Genomic DNA, 22,068 nt, shown 5'->3' with positions numbered 1-22,068 from the left:
TTTTTTAAAGAAAAAATAAATTCAAATCAAACTGATTTGTAGCATTGGTCTTGTTCTTTGAAATGTTATGTTTGAGGAAATGAAATCATTGTCTGAAGCATTGTTACTGTTAGGTTTTATGCTCTCATTTGGAATGCTTGTTTATGATACAGTTGTTATGTGAAGTTGATGTGTTACCACGTATTATCAAATTATTATGTATTTACTCATGTTTGTTAATGCTGTGGATTGTGTGCCCTGTCAAGCATGACGTATGTACGTACAACGCCCGGCCGGCTGTCTTAAATGTCGTGATTTATTGACACTGAAGCACTTTACGTTACTTCCCGCACTATATATCTTTTTAGAGCGAAGCTGATGTTGTGACCGATGTATTTTCTGGTGCCAAAATAATAAATGAAGCGAACGTAAACAGTAATGTGTGATTCCCTTCCTCAATATGGATGCTGAAGCTGGAAACGCAACAGGTTATGGGCCCAGACACAGCACAGGAGGAAGATGGCAAAGATTAGTTTTCGATGGAGATGAAAACAACTACGAACTTTGGGAGGTAAAGTTCCTTGGCCATTTGAGAATAATAGGCCTAAAAGACACAATACTTTCCGACAACCCAGATCAAGAAAAGAATGCAGAATGCTACGCGGAGCTAATCCAATTCCTCGACGATAAAAGCCTGTCGTTGGTGATGAGAGATGCGGCGGACGACGGCAGCAAAGCTCTTCGGATCCTGCGGAGCCACTACGCCAGCCAGGGTAAACCCAGAATCATCGCCTTTTATACAGAACTAACTTCCATAAAGAAGGAGCCCAATGAAACTGTAACAGACTATATTATCCGAGCTGAAAAAGCAGTAACTTCTTTAAGAAATGCTAAGGAAGTCATCAGTGACGGATTAATAATAGCTATGATTCTGAAGGGACTTCCAGAGTCATACAAGCCTTTTGCCATCCATACAACTCAGAGCAGTGATGAGCTAACGTTTACTCAATTCAAGAGCAAATTGCGAAGCTACGAAGAGACAGAAAAGTTTGATGCTAAACCCAAATCAGACAATGTGATGAAAGTGGACATGTCATCGGTAACATGTTACGCATGTGGAAACCGCGGACATATTGCTAGAGACTGTCCTCAAAAAGGAGCCCCAAAGTGGTGCAGCTACCACAGAAGCTCAACACACAGTGATGAGACGTGCAGGAGAAAAATCAAGCAAAAAGATGATGCAAAACAAACTTCTGAGAGACAAGGAAACCAGAATGATGAACAAACATACGTCTTCAAGGTTACCCCAAATTTTCTTCCAGACAACATTAAAAGAAATGGACTAATGGTTGATTGTGGAGCCACATCACACATCATAACTGACAGACACAGATTCCAAAGATTTGATGACTCTTTTGATCCAAAGAAACACTACATGGAACTAGCTGACGGAAGCAGGATGAACAACGTGGCATTGCAACGGGGCGACGCCAGGGTGTTCCTAAAGGACTCAGAAGGAAGAAGTGTCCCGGTTACGCTGAGGAACGCCTTGTTCATACCAACCTACCCTCAGAGTATCTTCTCGGTGAAAGCAGCCACCGCTAATGGAGCTGAAATGACCTTCAAAGAGGGACAGAATGAACTCAAACACAAAGATGGAACAGCCTTCCGCATAGAAGAACATGAGAGGCTATACTACCTGAAAACGGTAACTAACTATGAACAATGTATTGGTATGTCAGTCAATGACATAATATGTACTGACAAAGTGAACTTAACTTATGATGTCAAAACATGGCATGAGATCTTGGGACATTGTAATGTAAATGATGTACTAAAATTACCAGATGTGGTAGAAGGTATGAAGATCACAGGTAACACCAAATTAGACTGCAGTGTCTGCACAGAGGGAAAATTCACCAACTGCAGAAATAGGGAAACGCATGCAAAAGCCAGCAAGCCTTTAGAGTTGGTACATACTGACTTAGCAGGCCCCATTGAACCCACCAGTCAAGAGGGACATAAATATGCCATTTCATTCACAGATGATTTTTCAGGGGCAGTATCTGTTTACTTCCTCAAAAACAAGAGTGACGCAGCATTAGCAACAGAAAAATTCCTTGCAGACTGTGCACCATATGGCACTGTCAAATGTATCAGATCAGATAATGGGACAGAGTACACAGGAAATGCTTTTCAGTCACTTTTAAGGGTTAAAGGAATAAGACATGAAACGTCATCCCCATATTCTCCCCATCAAAATGGTACAGCTGAAAGACAATGGAGAACCCTTTTTGAAATGGGAAGATGTCTGTTATTAGAAAAGGGATTACCAAAAGCATTGTGGCCTTATGCCATTCAAAATGCTGCTCATACTCGTAACAGGTGTTATAACCACAGGACTAAAAACACTCCATACTTCATGTTAACAGGGAGAAAACCGGATCTCTCAAAAATGTGGGTGTTTGGTTCTGACTGTTATGCTTACCAAAATGAGCATAAGAAACTAGACCCTAGATGTGAGAGAGGGATATTTGTGGGTTACAACAGGAACAGCCCTGCATACCTGATTTACAGCCCACAAACAAAGAAGGTCTCAAAACACAGACTGGTGAAATTTATCACAAAGAACAATGTTGATCAAGAAACACAAACTGATGATTGTGATTCAGAAACCTTCAGATATGAAGGCAGGGAGCCTGAAAAGGAGGGCAGTGCAGAAAACCAAGTCTCATTCGATAATGAGGAGAATACTAACACTGATACAGATGTGTTACAACAAGATGAAAATGCAGAAAATGTAGTTCAGGATAAAAATGAAAGTCAAACAAGTGCAGAAAATGTACATAGCCAAAACCACCGCTACCCAAAAAGAGAAAGGCAAGCTCCCAAACACTTGAAAGACTATCTACCTGACATTAAAGGTAACGATGTAAACAATGTAAGTGTTGATCATTGTTACAGGGCAGTGTGTGGAGTCCCCCAAATTTATAGCGAGGTCCGGATGTCATCGGAGGCACCCAGATGGGAACAAGCTATGAGGGAGGAGATCGAATCACTCAAGGAAAACGACACATTCGAACTGACTCCTCTACCTGAAGGTAGAAATACAGTAGGAGGAAAGTGGGTATATGCTTTAAAAGAAAATGCTGAAAAGGAAAAGATCTTTAAAGCAAGATACGTTGCAAAAGGATACAGTCAGACAGAAGGCATTGATTATCATGAGACTTTTGCCCCAACAGCTAACATCACATCAGTACGGGCACTGATGCAAGTAGCAGTTCAAAACGACCTCATTGTTCATCAGATGGATGTTAAAACAGCCTATTTACATGCTCCAATAGATGAGGAAATTTTCTTGGAGCAACCAGAAGGATTTGAAAAGACATCAGAGACTGGAGAGAAGTTAGTGTACAAGTTAAAGAAATCCCTTTATGGCCTAAAACAGTCTGGGAGGAATTGGTACAAACTTCTTAATGACCACCTGGAACAAGATGGTTTTGTGAAAAATCAATCTGATCACTGTGTGTACAAGAAGCACATAGAAAATGATGTCATCATAGTGATTATCTGGGTAGATGACCTCATTATTGCAGCCAGCAATAGCGATCTTCTCAAAAGATTTAAACAAACTATGAGGTCAAAATTTAACATGAAAGATTTGGGGAAAATATCTTACTTTTTGGGCATTGAGTTTGAACATAAGGGAGAAGAAATCAAAATGAATCAGACAAGGTACATTATAAAAATGCTTGAAAGGTTTGGAATGTTAGAATGCAAACCCAGATCCACCCCATGTGAACAAAAGTTGGTGGGAGACAAAAATGAAGAGAGCATCAAAAATGATGTTAATCCTAAAGAGTATCGAGAGATTGTAGGCAGTCTAATATATGCCATGACATGTACCAGACCAGACATCAGTTGGGTGGTAAGCAAACTATCCCAAACTCTAGCAAACCCAAAAACAGAAAACTTAGTAGCCGCTAAACACGTCTTGAGATACTTAAAAGGTACAAGTGACTATGGACTAACTTTCAAGAAAAGTAAGGAGGATTTGAACCTGATAGCCTATAGTGATTCTGATTGGGCATCTTCTGTAGAAGATAGACGCAGCACCACAGGGTACTGCTTCAGCCTAACAAAACAAGGCCCTGCAATTTCCTGGAAGTCAAAGAAACAACCTACAGTGGCTTTGTCGACTTGTGAAGCTGAGTACATTGGTCTAGCAACCACTACCCAGGAAAGCATGTACTTAACTCAGCTGTTAAGTGGCATGGATAACAGAGTACACACTTGTACTACGATTCATGGAGACAATCAAGGAGCCATAGCACTGAGTAAGAATCCAGTGAACAGACAGAGATCAAAACACATTGATGTAAAGTATCATTTCATACGTGATGCACTGAGTGAGGGGAAAATAGACATTGTTTATTGCCCATCAGAAGAAATGATTGCAGACATATTAACAAAACCTGCAACAAAGATTAAGATTACAAAGTTCAAGAAATGGTTCTTTGGAGACTAAAACCATGGTTTGGGATGATGAGAGCAAGAGGGGGTGTTAGGTTTTATGCTCTCATTTGGAATGCTTGTTTATGATACAGTTGTTATGTGAAGTTGATGTGTTACCACGTATTATCAAATTATGTATTTACTCATGTTTGTTAATGCTGTGGATTGTGTGCCCTGTCAAGCATGACGTATGTACGTACAACGCCCGGCCGGCTGTCTTAAATGTCGTGATTTATTGACACTGAAGCACTTTACGTTACTTCCCGCACTATATATCTTTTTAGCGCGAAGCTGATGTTGTGACCGATGTATTTTCTGGTGCCAAAATAATAAATGAAGCGAACGTAAACAGTAATGTGTGATTCCCTTCCTCAATATGGATGCTGAAGCTGGAAACGCAACAGTTACTAACTGCTGAAGTAGCTGTAGTGAAATGTAAAGGTCACGATAGAGCAGGAACCTCAGTGGCAAAAGGAAACGAGGCTGCAGATAGATCTGCAAAAGTAGTCGCAGGCTGCACACCTGCTTTGATGATGATGAAGTTATTGCATTTGATTACACCTCTTTGACTAAAACACAGGTGCTAACGATGGAAACTGGCTATACAGATACAAATTTATGGCTTGATCTGATATCTTCTCTCAATATGACTGATTGTGTAATGTGTAGCACAGCTAGACCTACTTTGAGGACGGTTCCTTCTCCACTTACAACCACTGATTTCTGGTGTATGCTTGACATCCATACTAATGAGAATCCCGTAGGTAATTGTACCTCGCTAGAGGAATATTTCCCCATGACCGAAAAAGCAGCTCTACCTCCTGTATTTACACCCATTAGTGGCAATCATACCTGCATCACTAGATCTGGCACTGGTCCTGATGTAGAACAAATTCCATCTTCCTGGTGTAATTCCACTGTAGATGCTACCACTTACTCTAACTGTTCCTCATTCCTAGTGGCCAGAAGTGACTGTTGGTGGTATTGTGGTGGTCGGATTCTTAGAGGAACGCTCCCTGCTAATTGGACTGGGACATGCACCATTGTTAACCTAGTAATGCCTGTTAGACACTTCTCACTCACTGCTCCCATAGTTCCAGAGCTGCATGCAACATCTCACTCCCTCGTGAGCAGAAGTAAAAGATCAGCAACTCTTTTTAATCCAGACACCTTTAATTTGGAACATAACAGCCCGGTGTACATCGATGCTATTGGAATTCCCAGAGGTGTACCTGATGAATACAAATTGGCAAACCCAGTTGCAGCAGGATGGGAATCAATCTTTATTTGGATTACCCCCAATAAGAATGTGGACAGAATTAATTACATTCACTATAATGTTCAGAGACTTACCAACCTCACCAGAGATGCCATTCAGGGTGTAGCTGAACAATTGCATGCCACCTCCCTCATGACATACCAGACTAGAATGGCTGTTGATTTCTTACTAGCAGAACAGGGCGGGGTTTGTGCTATGTTTGGTGATCAATGTTGTACTTTCATCCCAAACAACACCGCCCCTGATGGTTCTGTGTCCAAAGCACTGGCTAGTCTTAGATCATTATCCAATGAGCTTAAGGAACATTCTGGAATAAAAGATCCTTTCCAAGGTTGGCTGGATGCTTGGTTTGGTAAGTGGGGAGGACTAGTGAAAAGTTTTCTTATGGGTGCTTTGATTGCTATTGCCTTGCTTATTGTTATTGGCTGTTGCTGGATACCATGTGCTAGATCTCTTTGTACCAGGATGATCCATACTGCCTTGGGGCCCCAACACCCACAAGGGGGACTACAGATGCAGATGCAGATGCCTCTCCTGCTGAACGGGCAGGATTCCAACAACGCCTGGACTGATGGAGATGACACTGATGAGCATGCAACTGTATCTTCTAACATTTAGTGTTGGCCTAAGAGTAGCTTAGGCCAAAAGGGGGATTTGTGGTATTTTTATAATTGATTTATAGCTTCACTGTGCTAATTAATGAGTTGTACTAATTCTGAGAAAGAAGAGGGTCCAGAACATCATTACCACTGTGTGAATGTAATGAAACAATGATGAACAGCCCAGAATTAGTTGAGGGCCTGCTTGTGCTGTATTAAGTTTGATATGATATAGCCTGATATAACCTTGTGCATTGCTTAGAGTTTAACTTGACATTTTTGCTTGCAGAAGAACAGCTTGACATTTAGATGACCTATGACCAAGTAACCGAATGTGAGGTGCAGGAATAGGTTGCATGCGGTTTCTGATCTTGTTTTGCAGAAGTTCCTCTGCGCCTGGAAAGAAGTGAAAACGGCAACAGGAAGCACCTGAGATGAGACAGAGAAGTTGCACACCACGAGGAGGACGTGGCCAGACGTGACCGAAATAGTTACACAACGCTGTTAGAGTATAAAAAGCTGGGTCAGGGAAGTTCAGCAGTCTTTTCTGCATGATCTGACTAAACACTTTGTTGTTGTTAGGGAAAGTCATTGAGACCCAGAGCTCTGTATCGCACATTCAACTTTGCTGTAATAAATACTTTTGAATTTCAAGAAAGAAGTCTCCTGCTATTTTCCATCCAAAGAACTGGGAGGAAACAGCCTCACACATAGTTCTGTCTTGTTCTTAATTTTAGAATAGGCTAGTTTCCAACAGTTTGAACCACAGAAACTGACTGAACAGCTGTGAAACCACACTTTGATATTTCTCATCAGAAATGTTTTACATGCCAGGGAAGTTGTAAATAATTGGACAAAGGGTTAAGATATTAGTTCATCACAGAAGCTCCAGTGTCAATCTGTATTATTGTAGTTTACTGACCTCCCAGATAATTAATACATTTCTGCACTTTATATCACCTTAGAATAAAAACCACTGTGACCAGTCTGAAGATTAAATACTCCTGTCACCAACAACAAAGTAAAGAATCTCCAAATTAAGCCCCCAGCTCTCCCATCATCTTCAACCGGCTAAAACAAGCAGCTTTTACTTTCACTTATAACCTCACTTGGTGAGTTTCACCCGGATATAAGTGACGCTAACGCCCAGAATAAATTCTCATTGGTTCAGATGGAGGATGTTGAAACCCTCATGTTTTCTCCTCAGTTCAGCTCCGAGACGCGATCAGGACGCTGGATTTTTACCTGAACAGACTCTGACAGATAGGAAGATTTAGACCGAACAGAAGAAAATGAAGACCCTCATTTTAATGTTACTTCTGGGAACAGGCAGAGTGACGGCAGGTGAGTTATTTCTGTTTTTATTTTAATCGGTTCACTTCAAAAAAGCTTCGTGTCTTTATGGAAATGTGAATTTAAGGCTCTTCGGTTGTCTGTGATGACTCATTTTATGGAACGTATAGGATGTTCTTGATTTATTGATGCCGGTGTTCCAGTTTAACTGGTGAACAGGTTAACTGGTGATAGTTTCCGTCTCCAGATGTTTCGTCCGCAGATTCGTCACGATCAGACCTGGATTTACGTGAAATAAAGATACCAGATAAAGAAAACCTCGCCGAAAAACGTCGGCATCACTGCTTAATAAAGTCTGTATCCATGTAAATATCATCTACAGACAGTAAAAAGAAATGAAAAGAAATGTGCGGGCCGAAATAAAAAACACGTATTTTTCAAGTACGGTGAGAGGAGTCGAAACCACGTAATCCAGCGATAAAATTACGAGACCATCGTTTTATTCATTGTGCTACCGATCAGCTCTGCAAGCATTCTGCTTCATCTACATAGATCTTTGTCATCCTGTCAGGTGTTTAATACCTGGTGATTGTTCAGGAAACACGTCCATATCAACTGGGGATAGTCACAACTTAACACAGGCTGCCTGGTTAACAACGAGTCAGAAAACTATTTATTGTCTCACCAAGAAAACCCACAACATGAAAGCACGTCCACTGCTGTGTTGTGTGTTAGTTTGTGTGTTCAGTGGAACAGATCCAGAGCAGAACTTCAGGTTTAACTCGGGTTTGTTCTCAGAAACACTCAGACCCTCAGCAGCCTCCCATCAGAACAACACGCAGCACAACATTAGCTGGATTTGCTAAAATGCATCGGAACAAACTGAGACCACGTTGTTTAAACTAGTCACTCAGAAAACAATAAAAACTCGTTCAGTCATCCACGTCCTAACCGTCATTCAGAGCACTTTAACCACTGACAATATTTTTTTTTTTTTAAAAAAAGGAAGTAAAGGGATCCGACCTGGTTTTGTCTGCTCTGAGGCTGTGATGTTATAAAAAACAGATATTTACATTCTGGATAAAATCAGAGTAACAGACTCACTGTGTCATCACAAGTCTACCTATAAAACAATTTTAAAACACATTTATTTGTTCTTTCTTCAAAAATCCTTTGCTAATTCGATGGCCACACCTCCTTGACCTTTCAACTTCTGTCCACGCTTTCTTAAGGTCGGCTCCTAGTTCATCCAGATTCATTAGTTTGTGTGCAGTTAGAAAATTACTGACGGGAACGATGTCTGAAAAACGCAAAACGGGTGAAGATTCATCAGTACATAAAAACTCTGGCTATACCTCCAGAGTTACCTTAAATTTGGTTTTATTAAAGGACAAGACAGAATTATGTTATTTGTGGTGAAATGCTCGTAAATGACAGCATGAAGCCAGATAATTACGGCGACGTCAGGAAATAAAACACATTTCGGTAAAGTCGGAAAGATATTCACAAACTCGGACTTCCGGCATTAATAACTCATTAAATATACGTTGTCTAAACATAAACAATGCCTCTTTTCAATCGTTGTAAGGTAGACAATGTGCTACAAGCCCAGTTTAATCAAAAGTAGCTGCAGAAATAACATTGGTGTCTATGAGCAGCCGGCTGTGCTACGAGTGAACAGGGACCGTCTGCAAAATGCAAAACCGCTGCAAACAGCGAAGAGACACAAATATTCACCAAATTTACTGCAGCCAGCAACTGACTCCTGCTGCTCATACTACAACTCTTGGTTTGATAGTATATTTTTTTTCATAATTTTAAGGACTTTTTTTTGTAAAAAAAAAATAAATAACTGAACTCTTATGCATTGTAGTGTCACCAGATTTACTGCAGCCATAAACTCTCTCCTTCTCCTCATAGTACAACTCTTGGTTTGACTCTATTAGTAATACAATTCAGTAACTTCCCTCTTATGTTTTGTAGTGTACTTATGGGGTGGTTTTGGTGGTGGAGGGTGGGGGGTAGACGCCGTGCTCGGGGGGCGCTGGGGTGCAGCTTATAGGGGGGGCTCCAAGCCAAACAGGTTGGGAACCACTGTACTAGAGGATCAGGTATTTGGCTGGTTTAATATTTGTTTTCAGAAAAATATATTATTTGAGCAATAAAAATATTTAACAAAAATGTTAAATAATCTAAACTGGACATCAGTTTATGTGTTTATCTATAGACTGTATGACAGATTCTTAGAATATCTGTAAATTAATGTAGTTTTCTTTGGTTCCATGTTCAACAGAAAAATAAATTGATCATTGATTTATGAAGCTGTAATTCTGACACAACATTAACTTTCTCTTCCAGCGATTCACTCTATCAAGTATTTCTACACTGCGTCTTCTGGAATTCCCAGCTTCCATGAGTTTGTGGGATTTGGGGAGGTCGACGATGTTCAGATGATTTACTTTGACAGCAGCACCAGTACAGCAGTGCCCAGACAGGACTGGGTGAAAGAATTCTTAGCAGACAATCCAGAGTTCTGGCAGCTGCAGACTGAGCGCTTTATGTACTATAAACATTTGTTCAAATACGAAATTGAAACAGCAAAGCAACGCTTCAACCAAACTGGAGGTTTGTTTACGTTTCACTTTTTTTGGACATTTTTTTTAAAATACTTTTTTCCCCCAAAATATTGAACACAGCTTCACCTCAAACACAAACACTGTATTGTAACTGTTTCACTTGCGTTTGTTATTGAGACATTTCACACACACTGAAGCACTCATCCTTAAAACGTTCATTACTGAAACATATTATTATTTACATGTAGTAAATCCAGTAATGGTGTCTGTCAAGAGCTTTCTGTTGTGTTTGCTGGTTTCACTCTTCTGCCATTAGCCTTAACTTCTTTATTACCCTGCTTACTCACGCAGATGTCCTGGTTCTTCTACATGAATGCCATGTGCCATGTGTTGTTAGAGACCACTGCTGACACCCTGTGGTATAAAGTGGCATGACACTTGATCATCACACTTTCTGCCTCCTCTAACCCTCTCTCTGATTGTCATTAACCTGTGTTTGTGTTGACTTTGTGCAGCGACTTGATGGTGATAAAACAGTGATTAAAGAAGCGTCTCAGCTCCACAGTGCAGGAGTTAAGTGTCTGTCTGGTTAGCAGGTCACCTTTAGGAGCCACAATCAGACTGTTTATGCTCATTGGTTTGGTAACAGAGATAAATAATTCAGTGACAGCAGCTCACCTGTGTGTTTGTTAAAATTCAGTAACATTATACGAGATGATGGAGAGCAGGAGAGGACTGATGGGAGGTTTAATCACAGACTGTTTTGTTGTTTTCTGAACTGAAGAGGAACAAAATTATTTGATTTTACCTCTAATTATGTGTTTCACTGTGTTGGAAAACTTCACCAGTACAGCATGAAAACACATAATGTTAAAGAGCATTGTTTTAGATTTAGCAGCTCAGTGTGGATGTAGTTAACAAGCTAACAAACAAGCTAAGAAGCTTGGCTCATGATAAATGTCAGAGAAGTGTTAACGTCTGAACGTTACAGAAAGTTTCATCAATACATCAGTGGAAACTGACAGTGGAAATAACTTGAATTGTAACTTTCAAGGAGGCTGCTGACTGAATACTAACAGCACAAAGACAAACTGAGACTCACAAACCAAACATCAGAAACACAAAAACCAGACAGACAATACAAGCTGTGATCTGAGATGAAAATTTCTCTGCATATCACATTGGAGCTCTTTGCCAAATTATTTAAGTGAGAGTAAAATTGTTGCAGTTCATGTTTTGTAATTAATCATTTTTAAAACAGCTTTTATGAACTGACACATTTACCTCAATAATCTACAGGCCAGAACACATGAACTGAGCTGATTAGAATTGGTTCATCATTTATAGATATGAAGTTGAAGCACAGATAGGATTAGATTAACTTCACTGGACCACACTGTGTTTGTGCCAAAATATTCTTAGTACTGAAATGATTCATGAATAGATTTACTGATCAGGACAAAATATAGACAAATATTTTCACTCAGATCATCATTTATATCTTTTATCAAACAAAATGTCAAACATTTGCTGCATCCTGTTTCTCAGATATGTACAGTTGCTGCTTTTCGCTGTTTAACATACATTTTAAATAAATACTGATCAGTATTGGTTGGACAAAAGTCATTAAATAATTTTACCTCAGACTTGATGAGCTTAAAGGGCATTTTTCACCATCCCTTCACATTTTACAGTGAAAACAATGAATTGATTACTTTAAAAAAATCCAGATTATCGAAATCAGTACTGACACAGATCATTAGCTACAGAACTGAATATGTAATAAAAATACAGATTAAATTAGAGGGACTGTTCTGTCCTGCTTCACAGTGAGTTCATTGTGTATTTATATAGTAGATTTACAGATTAGATGAGCTTTACTTGATCACAGTGTGTTGATGCCATCATGAACACACATCATGTAGAAGTAGTAAGTCAGTCAATTAGTTGATCAATAGAGACATAGCCATAAATCATCATCTCTGAAGTTTTTTATCAAGTGAAATTTCAAGCATTTTCTGGTTCCTTTTGTTAAATGTCAGAATTTCCTGCTTTTTTTCTTACATTTGAGTGTTAATTATTTATGTAAGTATAAAAAGAAACACATGGCTGATAATGAAAGCAATACTTAGTTTCAACTCTAAATATATTGTAGAATTAAATATTAGATAAGGACTCACAGACTGTCTCCCAGTATGGAGATACTGGTCCTGCTGGTCTCTGGGTTATTGTGACCAGTGACACTGTAGAACTGGACTCTGTTCTGGCTCAGCAGTCTAGTGAAACTCCTTCAGTGGAAGCTTGTAGAAAAGCCTGAGGACAGTGTGGTCTGTAGTTCCTCACAGGATGAGGAGGTTGTTGGACTGATGGAGTGGCTGCAGAGTTTCAGAGGATGTGATGTTAAATCCAGGATCATCTTTAATCAGCGTCTGCTGCTCAGGACTTCACCTCAGAGTGTGAATCTGTTCCTGCAGCTCCTTCAACAGTGGACATGAGCTGTGTTAGTGTGTTTGGATCTTCCTGTTCCTCAGCAGACTCAGTCTCAGTCTGAGATGTTCACAATGTTCAGATGATGATTATCTGTAGGAGGCGACAACAGCAGATGAACTGGTTAGAAATGTGTTGATCAGTGTGTCTTTGTGGTAAATATGTGATATAAACTGTTAACAGAAGACTTTGACCTCACTTTTATTTACTGCAGTCTGTGTATCTCAGGTGTCTACATTTTCCAGAAGCTGTACGGCTGTGAATGGGATGATGAGACAAGTGAGATTAATGGGTTTGATCAGTATGGTTTTGATGGAGAAGACTGGATATCATTGGACCTGAAGACAGGGACATGGGTTGCTACAAAACCACAGGCTGTCTTCATCAAACATAAATGGAACAATGACCAATTTCGAATGTCAGACTTTAAGTACTACCACAGCCAGTACTGTCCTGAGAGGCTGAAGAATTATGTGAACTATGGGAGGAGCTCACTGATGAGAAAAGGTAAAATCACATGACCTGATTTAGTGTCTTTGATAAAATGCTCATTTCCCTTAATTTGTTCTGTAGTTTGACATTATAAGGAACAATCCACTGTCTCAGTTTACAGTCTGTCCTTTTTCACCTGTCACTCTCTAACGTATTTATCACCACTCTAATTCTGTTTTTTACTGTCTTTTTTACTATCTTTTAACAGATATTCTAACTGTTGGGTTTAAACCCAGAAAGTAAACACACAGCACAAGAAGGAAAGACAGTACTCACGAGCTCAGATCTTTTACTTGCAGCAAGGGGAGATAGAGACTGCATGCACTGCTGTATGCACCGCTGCTGCAGCCTTCCTTCTCCGAAGAGTCTGTATCTCCTCTGCGTCTTTTATTTAGTTTCAACCAGTCGTGTAACATGGGGCGGCATCATGTGTCAGCATAAGATGTATTCACAGAGAAAGTGTCGGAGAAAGTGTCACTTGCATTATCTTATCATATGGAACACGTTAACCCTGTTCTCATGTTTCTACTGTGAGTACATACAGATTACAGTTAAAATGTACATGTACTTCTCAACAAGAAGTGCTTACATATGCAGAGATACCTTTACAGTCATTCAATGATAACCACAATGAACCTAAGTATAATTCTTCTAACACTAACCTTTCTCTCACTTCTGCTTCACATCTCTTCATCTGTCTTTCTTCTCTTTTCTTAATGACACTTGCCATTTAAACGACACAAACGTGTTGACATGAGTCCATACAGAAACTATGAGCTGTCTTTGTCTTCTGTCCTCAGAGCTTCCATCAGTGTCTCTCCTCCAGAAGACTCCCTCCTCTCCGGTCACCTGCCTCGCTACCGGTTTCTATCCCCACAGAGCCGACTTGTTCTGGAGGAAAAATGGAGAGGAGCTTCATGAGGACGTGGACAAAGGAGAGATCCTCCCCAACCATGATGGAACCTTCCAGATGAGTGTTGACCTGAACATTTCATCAATCGCTCCTGAAGACTGGGAGAAGTACGACTGTGTGTTTCAGCTGTCTGGTGTCAAAGACGTCCTTGTCACAAAACTGGACAAAAGAAAAATCTTGTCCAATAAAGGTAAGACTGAAATCTGATGAAATGAAACTTTAAGTACACATACTGGAGCCTATAACCTGATCATGAGAGTTCATTCATTAATCATGCACTCGTGTATTAATTTTTTTCTTTTACTGGAAGTATCCATAAAAAACACTAAAACTGCTTTCCACTGTAGTAAGGTTGAGTAGAAATATGGTTCTATTGCCAACTGGCAATGATCTCTTCAAATTAACGTTATATTTACCTCCACATATCTCTGTACTTTAGTGTTTTCATTCAGAGTCATCCATACTTACCACCAGCATCTTCTTCATTCAGGATAAGTCTGACTCTCTTCATTCCTTTGTGTGTTGTTGCTTTAAAGCTCATGTTGTTTTTTCTGTTGTCTTTGCTGGGATGAACTTATCTTTAGAATGCGAGTGTGGCTGTTTTTGTGCCTTCATGTTCATGTTCCTGTGAAATGTAGAATAGAATTCAAAATCCTTCTTCTGACATATAAAGCTCTTAACAACCAATCTCCATCATATCTTAAAGACCTGATAGTACCATATTATCCTAGCAGAACTCTTTGCTCTCAGACTGCAGGCTTACTTGTTGTTCCTAGAATCTCTAAAAGTAGAATGGGAGGCAGAGCCTTCAGTTATCAGCTCCTCTCCTGTGGAACCAGCTCCCAGTTTGGGTTCTGGAGGTGGACACCCTCTCTATTTTTAAGACCAGGCTTAAAACCTTCCTTTTCAACAAAGCTTATAGTTAGGACTGACTGGGGGACCCTGACGGGGTGAGCTGGTGTTTTCATTTACACAACTGACTTCCCCTCTTGACGTCCCTTTAGTATGCCCCTAGTTATGCTGCTATAGGCCTAGACTGCTGGGGAACCTCTCTTGATGCACTGAGCCCTTCTCTAACTACCTATGTATTTACTATATATACCATTATTGCATTAAACCCACTCTGTTTCTTTCTGTGTCCTTTCTCTGAGTGTCCCTGATCCCAGAGCTGGATGCTGGATGCTTCAGATGTGTGGTTGTGTTTTATGGTCCTTGTGTCCCACCCCCCCACCTCTCTATCTCTACCCCTCTATCTGTATCCCTCTATCTCTACCTCTCTACCTCTACCCCTCTACCTCTATCCCTCTATCTCTACCTTTCTACCTCTTCTGTCCCTCTCAACCCGCCCGGCCAGCAGCAGATGGTTCCCCCACATTAGAGCCGGGTTCTGCTCGAGGTTTTTTTCCCTGTTAAAAGGGTGTTTTCCTGCCACTGTCGCCTTTTGGCTTGCTCTGGGGTTCAGGCATATGGGTTCTGTAAAGCGTCTTGAGACAATTTGACTGTAATTGGCGCTATATAAATAAAATTGAATTGAATTGAATTGAATGTTTGCTTGCTGCTGACAGGTGATTCTGATCTGTGAACAACTTAGACTTGATGCTGATATTTACCTTTACGTGGTGTTTGTAATACAGACTTTTTATTTGTTAAAGCTTTAAGACCCCTGTGACAGTTTATTCATGGTTTTCCATCAACCTTTTAAATTATGTACAATATTGTAAACCAGTTTTCAGCAGGCCAGTATTAAGAAAAATCTGTTCCAAGCTTCAGTGCTGCTTTTGTGATCAAACAAACTCTGAATATTCCCTAAAACACACTTATAATCTGTCTAGTTCATCATCTTCTTTAAATGCTCAAATGACAGAAGTTGTGTTGAACTGAATGTGACCATGAAGAGGTTCAGCAGTGAGATAAACAGGGTGGATGTCTGGTTCTGGTTCCAGGTTCTTCAGGGTTCCCTGTTGCTGCTGTTGGTGTTATTGGAGGACTGTTCGTCCTGGCAGTCTGCATCACTGCAGTTCTCATCTGTAGAAGAAAATATAACGGTGAGGAACGACACATTAGTCCTCCTTAAGGCCATTTTAGGTCCAACATGCATCAATATTTCCAGATTTTTAACGTCAGCGCTGTTAAATCTTTATACATGTTTGCAAAGTCTAAATATTAATTTATTTGATAGTTGAAATGTTTTATACTAGAGCTGCAGATCGAGGCTTTTATTGCTGTCCTTTCATACATTGTGAAAGAATAACACCTCTTTATGCTGTCTTATGTATTTCAGGCTTCAGTCGTACGAGCAGTAAGTACTTTACATATTTCAAGTTTATTTTCTACTTTTGAACTACTTTTATCTTTTATGAGGATTTTTTTTAACATCAGTTCTAAAAACTTGATCACTAAACTCATTTTGTCTCAACGTAATTCTCCTTTTCACATTGAATTTTTTTAGATTGACACTTCATCAGCTGAACATCCAGACCCTAAGAAGGTGAGTAGATTATGACATAAACACACCTCACCAAACTGAACACGTGTATGTGTACATATATATATATATACACACACACACACACACACACACACACACACACACACACACACACACATATATATATATACTGTATATGTGTGTTCCATGGCCTCAGGAACGATGGTCTTCTGGCCAGTTGTCAAGTCTGCAGTCTCCCTCATATTGAATCGAACTGAGACAATTGAACCAAACTGAAGGAATTTAATGACACCTGGGGAAACCTGTGCAGGTGCTGTGAGTTTAGTAGATGATTAGTGTGTGACACTCAGTTTAAAACATTCATGCTGTCGAATGGGGCCTAGTTTTGAGATCCCAGAAACAACCAAGGTTGAGAGGTAACAAAAGTTCTAAGCACGTTCATTTAAACAGCAGACCAATAAAGATCTATTTGAAGAAACCACATAATGTAACCAAGTGATTATGCTTAAGCAGAGCAGTGATTTTTGTAACCTGATGCATATTTTTGAAATACTGAAGTGTTTGAATAAGGAATGTGAGTGATTCAAACAAGTAATCGTTTAGGAAATGTTTTGTTCATGATTGAAGTATTAAATGTGAAGCATGTTGTGTGATCAGGCAAATGCAGTGATTTAAAGGAATGATTATGTGTGACAAGTACTGTGTCTGAAAAGAGGAAGTTGATTTTAAACTGCGCACTTACTAGAAAAGAGGAACTAGAGTGTTACCCAATGTTGAGCAATGCTTAGCCTCTACAGGGCAATGATTTTGTCTCACAGAATGTTGTTCCAAAAATGGTCAATCCTTGTAATAATTAAATAAGTGCAATGATCTCATGTAGGATGCAGTCCCAAGTATGGGTATTGGAAATCATGTGTAATCATTCTGAAATGTAATGTAATCAGAGTATATTCAATGTGTGTGTATTGGAAATGTGACACTGAATCACCATGACTAGGCAACTGAGCCCTCAGATACTGGGTGTGTATTGAGAGATAGCTGTATAAAAAGAGGAGACAGAGACAAAGCATTCGGAGTTTATCGGAGTTTTCGAAGTTCTCTGAGTTGTCAGAGACGTCGACGGGCTTGACACCGGGTTAAGCCTGCCAGAGTTCTTTGAGGACATCGTTGGAAGAAAAGTTCTCCGGACCTTGTTCAAGAAAAGAAGACCAAACTCTGCTGATGAAGAAAAGTTCCAGTCGGTCCACGGAGTCACCAAGAAGAGAAGAAAGAAGAACAGCCGCTGAAGCCGAAAAGGGGAAGACGGTAGCGGAGACGACAGCTGGAGGCTGCCCTCACCCAGAGAGACGGGAGAGTCGGGGACTTTCCACCACCGCTCATCTACCCAGGTCATCGGGGCTTCCTCACCACCGTTCCAGCTTCTGCTTCTAAAGACATCTATAAGACCAAGATTGGCTTTTTGGGACTTTTTCTGCTCCCCCTGCCGAGGAAGAACAATTTTTGGACCAAGAGAGACTTTGTACGGGGTTTCCAGATCCACTACTGAGTTCATCCAGACGCAGGTCAGACATCGGGCGTGGCAACTAAGGCCAAGTTGCCCGTTCTCTCTGTCTCCCAAATTATACTGATTAGAGAAGATTATTAGAGAGGCTCAGTTTTAATAGTTTTTAGTGTAATTGAGTTGTTTTAGTCATATTTGTTATTGCTTAATCAAGAACTGATGCTATGCCCTTGCTGAATTTATTCAATAAAACGCTATATTGCATTTAAAGAGAAGATTAATGTATTTTTTATAATTCATATGCTTAGCATGCCAGTAAAAAGTTAAGTCTATTGTGTGCATTAGAACTACGAGGTTCCTAAAGGTTGCTTTAGTCCTAATAATAACTTTAAAATCTTACCCTTGAGGTTTTCTGTTCCTAACCTCTAAAACTAACCTAGGAATATCACCAAGTGCAAACAGAAATAAGAGGAAAGCTGTCGTTAACAGACGTGACTGATAGGTTGCTTGGTTACTTAGGCTACTTAGCAGGGCTGCATATCAGAGTAAGAAGGGTAAAGCGTTTGGAAGTAGACAGTAAGAACCTAGGCGAGTATTCCTCGACACCAGCTTAATCATTCTGCTGAAACCTGTTAGATAAACCGCTAATAGGCAGATAGAATCTAACCCTAAGAAACGGAGAGCTGGTCCTGATTTATCCTTAGCAGGTTAAAGAAGGCAGATCTGACGACAATGCCCTGCAAAATTTGGGCTGATTTCTTCTCAGTATTCCAATTGTTTGAATTCCTGTTTTCATGGGTTTTATGAGCTGAAAGCCCAAATTATGTAAAAATAAACAAATACTTGAAATCATTTAAATTGTTGGCCCTGAATGTATAATCTATGAAAGTTTAACTTTTTGAATGGAATTATGGAAATAAACTTTTCCATCATATTCTAATTTTTTGGAAAGGGTGTGTGTGTGTGTGTGTGTGTGTGTGTGTGTGTGTGTGTGTGTGTGTGTGTGTGTGTGTGTGTGTGTGTGTGTGTGTGTGTGTGTGTGTGTGTGTGTGTGTGTGTGTGTATATATACACTATATTGCCAAAAGTACTCGCTCACCCATCCAAATAATCAGAATCAGGTGTTCCAATCACTTCCATGTCCACAGGTGTATAAAATCTAGCACCTAGGCTGCAGACTGCTTTTACAAACATTTGTGAAAGAATGACTCGCTTTCAGGAGCTCAGTGAATTCCAGCGTGGAACTGTGATAGGATGCCACCTGTGCAACAAATCCAGTCGTGACATTTCCTGGCTCCTAAATATTCCACAGTCAACTGTCAGCTGTATTATAAGAAAGTGGAAGTGTGTAGCAACTCTGCCACCAAGTGGTAGGACACGTAAACTGATGGAGCGGGATCAGTGGATGCTGAGGAGCATAGTGCCAAGAGGTGGCCAACTTTCTGCAGAGTCAGTCACTACAGACCTTCAAACTTCATGTGGCCTTCAGATTAGCTCCAGAACAGTGCTTCAGCAGAGAGCTTCATGGAATGGGTTTCCATGGCTGAGCAGCTGCATCCAAGCCATACATCACCAAGTGCAATGCAAAGCGTGGGATGCAGTGGTGTAAAGCAGCCACCACTGGACTCTAGAGCAGTGGAGACGTCTTCTCTGGAGTGACCAATCACGCTTCTCCATCTGGCAATCTGATGGACCAGTCTGGGTTTGGTGGTTGCCAGGAGAACCATACTTGTGGGACTGCATTGTGCCAAGTGTAAAGTTTGGTGGAGGGGGGATTATGGTGTGGGCTTGTTTTTCAGGAGCTGGGCTTGGCCCCTTAGTTCCAGTGAAAGGAACTCTGAATGCTTCAGCATACCAAGACATTCTGGACATACAGAAACATGTAGACAGGTCGTCATCCTGTGATGTTTTATAATGAAAATGTTGGCCTCTTGATTGATTTCTCACTGTGTGGTTCAGTGGAACTACAGAGGAGTGATCTGGATGTGTGCTATAACATGAAAGGTGACAGACTGCGATTTATGAAAAATAACAGCTTCATTATTTCTCCCTGTTTGTTCAACTGTCTCAACAGATGACCAGCGAGAATGGAGGATGATGATAAATACCAAAACATGAATCTATCATCAACAGATCTCAGTCTGTGGTTTTCATCTAGAAAACCAGGAGAAGTACAAAGTCTCTCTGAAAGATATTGCTGATCGTTGTGCCTCAGATCATCATTTTTTCCAGTTTACCAGCATCCATGGTTCATTCTGTCTACATGCTGCCGTTAAATGCAGTTTGTTTTTTCTCTTGATAAATGTTCCATCAGCAGTTTGGTTGTGGAGGAGAATCTTCCTCTGAGTGAATGAATGACATGTCAGAGGTGATGCTGCTGTCCAGATGTGTCAGCAGATGTTTTGTGTAGAGGAATCACTGCTCTTCTTGTTAATGTAGCTACACAGAGCCTAGTGTTTGAATTCATGACCTATGAACACTGATTCTCTTTTTGTCAGTCAAGTTCAAACGATTCAAATGGAGCAAATTTTGGTTGAACACAGTTCCTGCTGGCTTTCTGTCTCTGACATGTCAGATTCTGATCTCTGATGGTGTGTAAATGGTCTCTAATCTGGGCAGCTGCTTTAGTAGGTTTGTAAATTAAAGTTTTATTTGGTCCTCATTTATATATCTACATGCTAAATTCAGTAACACAGTTTTGTCATTTAGCAGGTTTTCTCCATTAGAAATGTTTCTCTCAGACTGATTTTTTTCTTCATTTGGAATTTTTCTCAAAGCTTCGTTTACTGGCTCATATTTATTTTCCATTTTTCTCTGCAGTCTGTGTGTGGCGTCGGGATTATTGGGGCCATTATTGTACAAAATGTGACATTCCTAGTGTTCACTGTGATATATATAAATTACAACTTGATACCTAGAGGGATTCTGAAAACCCAAATGAGCGTTTCATGTGTTTGTTGTTCCAAATGCAAGTTTAAAGGATTTTTATTTATTTTACTTTTTTAAAAATTTATTTTACTATATATGTGTGTGTGTGTGTGTGTGTGTGTGTGTGTGTGTGTGTGTGTGTGTGTGTGTGTGTGTGTGTATATATATATATATATATATATACATAGACAGACACACATATATGGTTTCCCATCATGACAATAGTATGTGTCTGCAGAGCTGGAGGCTGCACAGAGAGGGCTGCTTGTTTTATAATGTTTTATTTGTTTAACGTTATAAACATTTTTATTTATGCATGTCAGGGATTCCATGGAGCGAATTTACCTTTGTGTGTTTGTGTATTTAACTTTTATTCAATGTTATTGTATAAAATAAATATAAATCTGCCTCCAGATTTGTCCGTGTGTATTGCCTCTTTCCAACCTTTCAGATTGTGCTGTTTGAGATCTCGACACCACAAAGGCCCTTACATGATTCCATTATTTTTTACCTGATAATTACACAAGTTGTCCAAACGCAAATTGTTAAGGAATTAATTCCAGGCTTCTTCATTTACAAGTATTTGGAACTTAATCAACATAGACCGTCAAATCATAACTAACAATTTCCCGGCACTCACAGAATCCTTCACATCTGTGTACCGGTGCACACCTCCTTCAGAATAAAAGCATGGCTTGAAACACAATGAGCAAAGACATATAAATTTCATGTTGATAAACACAACTCTCAGCAACCCAGTCATGATATTGTAATAAGTGCTATTTGGGTGACTCAAACCTTTAAAATCTTAAGTAGGACATGAAGTAGTACTTTGTGTGGCATGTGGTCCTAAAAGTGCTGCCTGCAGCTCTGTAGACAAACTTACTGGGGCCAAAATGAAAGTGGCATACTCCTAGAAAAAACCTTTTAAAATTTTCAGTGAAATCATCCCTTAAAGCCATAAGTTCTACATATAAACCGTAGCTTGTGCACTTTAGTGATCATCTATTGAGGTAACTTTTAAAAAAATGCTCTAAATGTGTGACCGGAAGTGTGCA

General features: G+C 40.0%; 1 protein-coding gene across 7 annotated transcripts; it reads left to right on the top strand.

Moving 5' to 3' along the window:
* The first annotated feature begins 7,557 nt into the window (after positions 1-7,557).
* LOC111562763 (major histocompatibility complex class I-related gene protein-like) lies at positions 7,558-21,425 on the top strand. Of its 7 annotated transcripts, none has more exons than XM_023261475.3 (8): positions 7,558-7,716; positions 10,024-10,290; positions 12,957-13,235; positions 14,021-14,323; positions 16,077-16,178; positions 16,415-16,432; positions 16,583-16,621; positions 20,157-21,425. In XM_023261475.3, exons 1-7 carry the CDS (start codon positions 7,665-7,667, stop codon positions 16,585-16,587), a joined length of 1,026 nt encoding a protein of 341 aa, XP_023117243.1. In that variant the 5' UTR covers positions 7,558-7,664; the 3' UTR covers positions 16,588-16,621; positions 20,157-21,425. The 7 variants fall into 7 exon arrangements, with proteins under 7 accessions (XP_023117243.1, XP_035799998.1, XP_023117245.1 ...); XM_035944105.2 differs by lacking the exon at positions 20,157-21,425 and adding an exon at positions 16,779-18,358; XM_023261477.3 differs by lacking the exon at positions 16,415-16,432.
* Positions 21,426-22,068: the final 643 nt, after the last annotated feature.

Source organism: Amphiprion ocellaris, chromosome 9, assembly GCF_022539595.1.
Source record: "Amphiprion ocellaris isolate individual 3 ecotype Okinawa chromosome 9, ASM2253959v1, whole genome shotgun sequence".
NCBI lineage: Eukaryota > Metazoa > Chordata > Actinopteri > Pomacentridae > Amphiprion > Amphiprion ocellaris.
This window is presented reverse-complemented; position numbering and strand designations above follow the sequence as displayed.